The 10,256-nt window shown below is 39.5% G+C and overlaps 1 protein-coding gene across 1 annotated transcript in view; it reads right to left on the reverse strand.

Annotated features, from left to right (window-relative positions):
* FRAS1 (Fraser extracellular matrix complex subunit 1) overlaps positions 1-10,256 on the reverse strand; it is a 321,939-nt gene that overhangs the window by 101,419 nt on the left and 210,264 nt on the right. The window contains 3 exon segments of the mRNA XM_027773018.1: positions 4,209-4,344; positions 5,981-6,143; positions 6,600-6,748. Of these exon segments, the coding sequence (XP_027628819.1) occupies positions 4,209-4,344; positions 5,981-6,143; positions 6,600-6,748 (448 nt within the window).

Genomic DNA, 10,256 nt, shown 5'->3' on the forward strand with positions numbered 1-10,256 from the left:
TCCTGCTTAGTAGACTGAACAAGAAAATAAGACATGATTTTCACAAGAAGAAAAATATGCTTAAGGATAAAGCTGGGAGCATAGGAGAAGCACAAGACCAGGAACTAAGAGATCTGGGGACAGATCTCAATCCTCCACTGATTATTTTTCATCCACAAATGGGCATACCTGCCCTGCTGTTTCTGTAGGAAATTGAATGAGATAATATATACAAAAGCACACAGAATGTTTTCATTTTATATAGCACAGAATTGGTGATTGTTTTGATAGGAATCTCAGTGAACATGTCTTGGGGCAAGGAGCAATCTAATAGCAAAGATTCCACCTTAAGCACCAGCAAAATCACTCTACCTGGCATATCCTGCCAGAGGAACCTTTTTTCTCTACATAAGAAAAGATTAACTATGTATCTAAGAAACATCTCCTTTAGCATATTTTCATTTGATATCCAAGCTCCTTAAGGAAACCTCTGCACCTGTCAGGGATTTGTCCTTAGAAAAGTACACCAGAGCCACTGTGATGCTCAGGGAATAATCAGAGCTCAGGTACCATTCAGATATTATGATGTTCAGGTGCTATTCAGATGCTATGATGCTCAGATGCCATTCAGATCCTACAATGCTCAGATACCATTCAGATACTATAATGCGCAGGTACCTTTCAGATGCCATGATGCTTGGGTACCTTTCAGATGCTATGATGCTCAGGTACCATTCAGATGCTATGATGCTCGTGTACCTTTTAGATGTTATGATGCTTGGGTACCTTTCAGATGCTATGATGTTCAGGTGCCATTCAGATGCTATGGTGCTCAGGTACCATTTGCAGTTCCACAGAAAGTGCTAGTTCCATTTTACTCTTTTTCCCATCCCAACCCCAAACACTGGAGAAGACCAAGGAGAAAAGGAAGTAATTGTCTAAATGATGGATGTCTTGTCTTTTACTTGACTTTAATCTGAGTCTCGCTAATTGATTGATTTTAAGTTGTTACCACAATTTTCTTCTAGAGAAAGAAGAAATAAGAAACTCTGTGTCTTTGAACAATCCCTGGATATACATCAACACAAGAAAGTATAGCTAGTAGATCTGAAAGCAACAAAGCTTTCCCCTTCCTCGATGATCCTTTGCAAAGATCAGATCATAAATCAGAAGGCCATTAACTTCCTGAATTATAGGCAGTGTCATATGTGTTGACATCCCAACAGAAAGACTAGGGACGAAAAGGGATCATTTACACTCCCTTTGAATAAGAGCCCAATGCCATTTTTTTCTTGAATTATCTCAATTTTCTTAAATTTTGCCCCTCAGATTTGATTCCCCTGAACATCAGAAACATAAAAAGATCTAAATGACCAGTAACCTAATAACCCCTAGGACCTATAGTTCAGGGTTTCCAGAAGAAATTGCTATAGTGCCTTCTAATTTTTTATTTTCTCCTTTCACTCATCACTATCAAATATGGGAAATGTGGTTTCTTTGTGTTAAAATAGCCAAAGTAAAGTAAATGATGTCTAAATAAATACACAAATATAGTAATGCCTTCTTTTAAGTCACTGTAGAAAAAGCTATTCAACAAGTGAATCTGTCACGGAAGCTTTAAGCACCAATACTTCCAATTTATAAAAGTGCACCTTCTATTATATGACATAAACCATTCTTACTAATATGCCTCCCTGCCTTCTTAAGTAGGATAAACTGTGTGCAAATTAAATAGCTCTTGGTGCACGTGGCTGTTGTTATAAATATCTACCATCACAATGTGCCGGACCATAGAGATGGCCTCAGAGGTAATCCAGGTGGGTCCTGTCCTATATGTGCAGACCCTGAACTGATTCAGAGTCCATACCATTGGATGTTATACCTAACAATATAATTATTCTGTTTCTTCTCTTCTTTTTAGTAAGAAGTAAAAGCTGCTGCGTCTAACAGTTTCTCAAATGATGATGTTCTTTTGATCAGTTGAATTCTGAATCTCCGTAGCTAATTTCATATGCATAAAACAGAACTGATCCGAACAGAGGCAGAAGGGCTTCTTCCATGGAATGAAGGGTGGGCTCCTTAGCTGATGTACCTTGGGAATATTATTGCGTTCATCTGAAAGGCTTTTATTTTTAGAATTATACCAATATTATTGCAGCACAACTATTCTCTAAGTTTGGTCCCTGGACTGGTAGCAATGACATCACCTTGAGCTGGTGAGAACTGCAAATTTACAGGCCATAACAGCCTCCTGAAACAGGAACCCCGAAGTTGCTGCCAAGCAAACTACATTTTCACAAGTCATACATGTGATTCTTAGGCACACTGAAGTTTGAGAATCACTTGTTCGTTTGTTTGCCATAGTGCATGTGTGCTTGCCTGAGAGACACAAGACAGAAACAGAGAAAGGGAAAGTGAGAAATCACCCCCCTACCCCCAGGGGGGATGGCTATGCCGCAATCCCTTCTGCAATTTCCTCCTGAGATTTAGGCATACTTGATGGGTCTGGGGCTCGAACTATGGTCTGCCATGTGGGAATCCAACACCTTAATCAACATGCCACCTGCTGGTCCAGAGAACTGCTTTTTAGAGAGCTGAGCTTTTCCAGAAATTTGGTTTCTGTGCTGGTGAGATACTTCCCTGCATGGACTATCCATGTTCCTCCAACGCTTAATAAGAAACCACATGGAGAGAAGAGAACGCTGGGAGCAAACATCCTTTTGTGATTTCCCACCTTCACCCATGTTATTTCACCCGCAAGAAATGCTATTTTCCGTCTGCCCACAGCTACTCCCACTAACCCTTCAAGTTTCAAGATAAATGTCACTGCCTTAGAGTTTCCTGTCTCCAGCAAAAGTAATGGCTTCATCCTATGTGCTCTCTGTGTTTGCTCCTCTCCTGCTATTTTTCATTTATTATACTTTATCAGTCTTCATATCTGTCTCTCACTAGAGGCAGGGTCTGTGTCTTATTCGTCTTCACCTCTACTGTCCGTCTCTAGCACAAACATTTGTTGAATAAAACCTAATTCAGCAATAAACAAACCCAAGGGCACACAGTGAAAGGCAAGACTGACAAAAGACCAAAGACTTACTACAGGAAGACATGACCAAAGCTAAATGAATTCTCGGAACCAGGCTGGAATCCCAGGCTCCATGCTGGCCACACACACCTGCAGTCAAGGGCCTCTTGGTAAGGGCTGCAAGCTGCGGGCCAATGAGAGCCAAGAACTGGCACTCAGGAATCTCTCCGTAGAGGCAGCAGCACAGCAACCTGCCAGGAGGTGTCTCGACTGCCAGTCACAGCAGGTCTCGAGGGGCCTGTGGCCAGTACAAGCCTTCTTCCCTCTCCTCTGTGATAACCACCAGTGGGTCCTGGGCAGATGGTGGAGGAGGAGGGATGCTGAAGAGCGTGTCAGATAGACAAGCATGCATTTCAATTCATGTCATTCTCGAAGGAACTGAGACTTAAGCTATGGTTCAGCTAAAGTGCAGTTGCCTCATAATAAAAGGACAGACCCTCTTTCTTACTGGATACGCAATTCTGAGAGTAATTCACGAGCCCCTCCACTCACTCCAAATCCTCTTACACTGCTCTGTCCTCTTCATAGCTTTTATTTATTTATTTATTTTACCTTCTAACATCATACATTATTTTCTCATGTGTTAGCTCTTTTATTTGTCTCTTACCACCAGGATCTGAGATACCATAAAGGTAGGACTTTTGTCTGTATTGTTTATTGATGTATCCTTCATGCTGAAAAAAGTGCCTAGGACACAGAACATGCTTAGTCAAGTTTTGAACTCTTTCTGACTGGATACGCAATTCTGAGAGTAATTCACGAGCCCCTCCACTCACTCCAAATCCTCTTACACTGCTCTGTCCTCTTCATAGCTTTTATTTATTTATTTATTTTACCTTCTAACATCATACATTATTTTCTCATGTGTTAGCTCTTTTATTTGTCTCTTACCACCAGGATCTGAGATACCATAAAGGTAGGACTTTTGTCTGTATTGTTTATTGATGTATCCTTCATGCTGAAAAAAGTGCCTAGGACACAGAACATGCTTAGTCAAGTTTTGATGAAACCTGTCTTCTTCCCTGAAGTGGTTCCATCCCGCTTTAGTTTTCCATTTCCAGGTCTCGAAATTGGTCTCAAAATCCTCCCTCCACCCTCCTTTCTTTCCAGGTTCTGAATGATTTGACAGCAAAGCTACTACTGGTACCTGTTCCTGTATTCTCGATGCAGCCGTATTTGGGCAGAGCGCTTAGTTTAATGACGGCATCTCCCTGGAGGTTGTCGTGATCATCAGTAGCAAAGAAATGGTGAAATGAGAGTGGGGCTCTCCCTCCCTCGTCAACCTAAGGAAGAAAAGAACATACAGTCCTTGGGCACTTGCACATAACTGCTATAAAAAAGAACTGAATTGAAAAGTGCTGCCTGGGGTGACCTTCCGGCACCAATCCCGCTTCTTTGAGGAGGCTGATTCTCTGCAGACGATATGAGGAATGTGCAGACTGCAGAAGCCGGGCAATCTCTCAGCGCCTCTCAAAGCTACACGCCGACACGATGACTTTGTGTCTCCCTTCAAAGTTGTGCTTCATTCAGTGATGGATCTGGTTATAAAGCATCTCTGGCCCATTCTAATCACCCACCTCAGCGCAGATGCCTGACTGGATGGCTGCCTTCCATTCGCATCAACATTCAAAAACCCACAGTGGAAGAATGATAGATCCAAGTTTCCCTTAGACACTGTGAGGGTGACTCTGTCCTATAGATTCCCATTCAGGGAAAAAAAAAAAAGTCCTGTTTATTCCCTTACATTATATATTTATAGGCATGTAGGAAGAAGAAGTTTGTCCATATCTGAAAGGTAATGCTTATCTTCATGTCAAGGAGGAAAATAAATCAGTTCAAGTAAAAGCAGGTGCTCTGATGTACCTTTTTTTTTTTTTTTTTTTCCTTCTTAAGGCCCTGTTTGGTATGCTAACTCTGCCTGCCTGGTGATTTTTGCTAGCGAGCTGGAAATGGTCAAACCACTTTGTTCGGAACAACTCTTGGCTAACTGGCTAAGTGGCTTCCCTAAGGTGTGGAAATGGAAAAATGCGAGGCATTTCAGAACCACTTAGAAACAACTCAGTTTCATAAATGGTGAGTTGCTCGACAAACCAGAAAAAATTCTGTCTCTGGCATGGAAAAGGGAAGAAGAAAGAAAATGAACTTTTGTTAAATCCCTACCACATACCAGGTGCCACGCAAAGGTTTCCCATGCCATTTTACTAAACAGCAAAGAAATCCTTTATGTAGTAAAAATAGGAATTGTCTGTATTGTTTGCTGATACATCCCTAGTGCTGAAAGAAGTGCCTGGCACATAGAACATGTTGAGGAAATTTTTGTTGAATGAATGAAACCTTTCTTAAGCAGGAATAGAAATCTTTTAGGAATAGCAATATTGTCAAGATGAGGAAACTGAGGCTAAGAATGACTAAGTACATTGTCCAAGGTCACTCAGCTAATAAGTAACAGACAGAATCAGCTCTTGAACTCACGTCTAGGTAACTCCAATGATTGGGGTACATTACAGAGTGTCCTTCCCGCAACAAAAAGTCAACTTTATTTGCACCGATAAGTAAGCCCCTTGACTTGGGCCTGACCTGGAAGCAATGCCTACGTTTTAATTGCTGCCAACATGAGATTAGAAATTCCTCAAAGACCAGATTCTATTTCTATTTTTACTCCCAATACTAACGACATCTAGCATAGTGTCTAGCACATAAATATTTGATTAACTAAATAATGTGGATACACTGATTTGATCCATGTATAATTATTTTTGTGCTTTTGGAAAACTCATGATTGGAAACGATGCGTATCTGTATACCACTGCCTCAATACTCTGGAAGAAGCCAGAATTTAGGCAGAAATGCTTTATTTACATCACCACAGATTCCAGCTCTCTTCAGAACTCATTGTTTATTGATCAGAGAACTGTTTACCGTGATAAGGTCAGCAAAAGCAATGAGTGGAGGTGGATTCTCAGCAGGAGTGATCATGATGGTGAAGATCTGATTTTCCAGCTGGTTGTGGTCCATATCAGAGACAGAGAAATGGAAGCGATCAGTAACTGGATGACCATTGGTGTCAAACACAGCTGAGTACCTGCAGTAGCCAAAAGAAGAATCGAAAGAATGAACCCATGCTGTCAAGTCAGGTCAAATGACTGCATCTTCGTATAAAAATGGGACCAGGAGCAATACATTCTTTCAAGGAGTTACAACCCATTACTTAGATGTTTTAGTATAATTTTCTTTTCTTCTAGGTTTTCACCATAGGGTACATGCAATTGCTGGAGAGAGAGAGAAACAGAGAGAGGGAAAGTGAGAAATCACCCCCCAAAAGGGATGGCCATACCACTATCCCTTCTTCTGCATTCTCCTCTTCGGATTTTGGGCATGAATGCACAGGCACCCAGTGTGAGTTTCAAGCTGCCGGCTTGGGGCTTTAACAACAGTCGGCCATGTGGGAATTCAGCACTTTAACCACCACAGCACCTGTTGACCCTGTTTTTGTATAATTTTTTAAAATTCTATCAAATAAAACAAAATAGTTATGTACCTAATGTTCTTGTTGTTGATGTCTTCCATTGTGAAGTTGGAAACCTCTGAGAGTTCTTCCACCTCAGGTCCTATGGTTCTTAACAAAACACCATACGTGGGCAGAGAACTTAACCGAATCCAGATCTCTGGGTCGGGGGAAGAATCATCCTAATCAGGTAAATATGAATCAAGATATGAATGTACATTTGTAGGAATACAAACTTCCAGGAGTTAAAAATCTACAGGTGTTTCCTTCTCTGCTAACTGAAAAAGTTTCTTTCTGTCATAAAGCAACCAATACCATTTAAAACTACATGAAAACACCAGTATTTATTCCTCCTAAAATGCATGCCTCTTTGATAATGTTTTCTTCCACAAGTAACCGAAGCTAACGGCAGACATGTACTTTAGGCACGAGGCATAAAGCAAAGAGATGCTCTTTTGTCAATATAAGGGCCATTCAAGGTTTTGTTTTTACTGCAAATATCTGATGAAGAACAAAACATGGCTGGTTATAGGTCATCTCTCTATAAACACAGATGTAGGCTTCTCTTGGAGTATCTAATGATGCTTTACATTTTAGAAACAGGTAAGATTCCATTATTGCATCTATTACAATGATATAACTCTGTGCAATGCAAAGACTCAAAGTTATTTGACTTAGTCAATGACTCGTTGTAAAAAATATTCAACGTTGAGATCAGCAGATGGCATAATGGTTACATTGCTGGACTCCCACATCGTCAACCGTGGTTCCAGTCCTGGACCAGGCGGCTTAAAACTCATGCCAAGCACATGTGCATGCATGTGCGTGAGGGGTGAATGAAGTCCTGAGGGGTGAATGAAGGAGAAGGGAGTATGGTGTGGCCATCCCCCCTGGGGAGTGATTTCTCACTTTCTGTCTCTCTATCTCTCCAGTGAGCACACACATCCTATTGCAAAAATCTCCCTCTCAAAAAAAAAAAATATATATATATATATTTTTTTTTTTGGGTTAACAAAAGAATTGAGGGAGTCGTATAGCTTTTATTCTATTAGGCTGAATCTATGGGTGCTCCCTCCCCAAAATACCTAGTGGTAACAGAGACTATTTCCCTTTCCTTCTGCATTGTTTACTGAGAAATAAAATTGGCTTTCTGTGTTTCCACATTGATAATAAATGTCTCAATAAACCACTTCCTCTTTCTTCAAGGATAATTTTGGAAAAATCTGGGAAGCAACATCTTCTTAGAAAGTTTCCCTGGGTCATTTGTCTTTTAGAGCAGTTGGTTGTAAAAATGGGGGCATTCTGTGCTTTGCCATAGTTTCAATGAAAATAAATGTTGCATGGCCAATTATATATTCACATGCAAATTTTCACTTCTGTGTTGTATAGCTACTTGAGGCATGATTGGGAATGCAAGCTTGGATACCTGGTGGGCTGGGGACAATGAGTTTCAGTCCATTCTCATTTCTATCCCTAGGGGCCTTTTAAAATGAATAGTTCAGAGCTTCCCCATAAGATCACAGAATTCTCCATATTTCCTCACATGGCTTGATGCTAGCAATAAAGGGAAGTAAAACTCATCAAAGCCATAAGACTTCAGAAAATTTCCCCTAAATTTATTCTTTCAAAGGTTTTCTATTTCTCCACGTTTTATTAAACACCATATGTAGGCTTCCAAAAGACTACTTTATAATATTACTTGAGTTCCCTCTGAGGAAGAATTTAAGTAAGATAGCTGAGAGTTTGAAGGTATTGTCTTCTGGGATAATGATAAACTATAAGGACAGAGCTCCTGGCTCTTGATAAGAATGAGTAACTTCTACATTCCATATTGGCAAATTTGGCCAAGAAATGCTTATTTCATGTCAGGAATATCTTACTATGTTTCAAAATGACTGCAGGGTTTGAAAAAGTGGGGAATCAGTAGATACATACATATATATATATATATATATAATTTTTTTTTAAATACATTGGCATAATTTAAAGAAAATCACTATTTTGGGATTATCTAAGATATCGTGGGTACACACAGATGTGTAAGATTATAGACTTTGTTCTTATGTAACTTTTCTGCTCAAAGAACTTGTTACCCTTTTTGTATTACTTCAATGTTTTCATTTTTGTTTTCTTATTTATACATCCATGAACTAACTCACCATTCAACATGAGGACTAGAACTTTGACAATATTTGCCTATATGCTTCTTCTTCCTCCTATCTTCAGGACTCCTGTTACCCTAAATCTTGTTTCTTATTTCCTTTACTTTTTTTCTATTTTTTTCTTAAAATTGATTTATTTTATGTCTTGAGAGAGACAGAGAAAAAAAGAGAAACAAGCACCCTTTACAGGGTCTTATCATATTGCAATCTCTCCAACTGCCTTCCGGCCAGCTGTGACAGGGACTGTGTACACACACCTGGTACGTTTCAGTTGGACCTAGGATTTGAAACACAGTCTTCCATGTACCTCCAGCACGCAGAGTAACTCTAGTACCTGTACACTGTGACTGGGCCTTGATTTCTTAGCATAGTTTGATACATCACTACAAGATATACTTTTTTTTTTAAGTTATAAAAATGGTGTAAGTCTACTTTTGTAGGATTTATTTTTCTTTCTTTCTTAATAGTAGACTGTTAAGATCTAACCGTATTGTTGTATGCAGCTATAATTCATCTGTTCATTGACATATGAAAAGACATTCACCTTTATTAGTGACCAGGAAAAACATATTAAGATGATATATCATTTATGGGGTCTGCAGGTAGTATGGGGGTTAAGGCACTGGACTCCCGTATGGTAGACCACGGTTCAACTCCCAGACCTGGCAGCTTGCTTTCTCATTTTCCCTCTCTCTCTCTCTCTCTCTCTGTCTTGTGAGCACATGTGGCTTATAGCAAATTAACTAACAATAATAATCAATGACACATAAACTTAAATAAATAATTCTTTTAAAAAATACTATACACCATTTATACCAAGTATGTGAGAGGATATAGATTTATAGGAGGTTGTTTGCTAGTGAGAGTGTAAACTGGGTTAGCCACATGAGAAAAAAATAATTGGAATTATTTTATAAGGGTGAATATTCGTGCACCCTACCCATTCCACTCTATATTTCTACCCAGGAGAAATTTTCACATGTACACCGAAGGGCATGTGTAAGAATGCTCTTATCAGTACTGTTTTTACACATTACATTTCACATACACTGCACTATTACGTATACAAATGAAAAAAAAAATACTGAAACGAGTGAAATGCCCATCAACAGATAACAGATAATTTGTGGTATGTATACTCAGTGGAATAATAAAGAGACTCAAAACAGATAAATTACAGTTATGTACAAAATGTCATAAAAATATTTTGTGCAGATCGTGTTTTAGAGCTCCTCCTGTTTCTACTGAATGGCTTACTATCTTTGTTTTGTATTAGGAGTTTCCATGTATTGTCTGTTTCTAACATATTTCTATGCATACTTCTCTAAATTCTGTTTTGTTTTTGCTAAAGGGTGTATGTGTTTGCTGGAGAGGGACAGAGAGAGAGAAAGAGGGAAATATCCCCATGAGGAGATGACCATACCACAATTTTTTCTCTTCCATTCTTCTCGCAAGATTTTGGGCACACACACACACACACACACACACACACGCACGATTTTCAAGCCACTGTGTCTGGGACTTTACC

This window comes from Tupaia chinensis, unplaced genomic scaffold, assembly GCF_000334495.1.
Source record: "Tupaia chinensis unplaced genomic scaffold, TupChi_1.0 Scaffold000318_1, whole genome shotgun sequence".
Taxonomy (NCBI): Eukaryota; Metazoa; Chordata; class Mammalia; order Scandentia; family Tupaiidae; genus Tupaia; species Tupaia belangeri.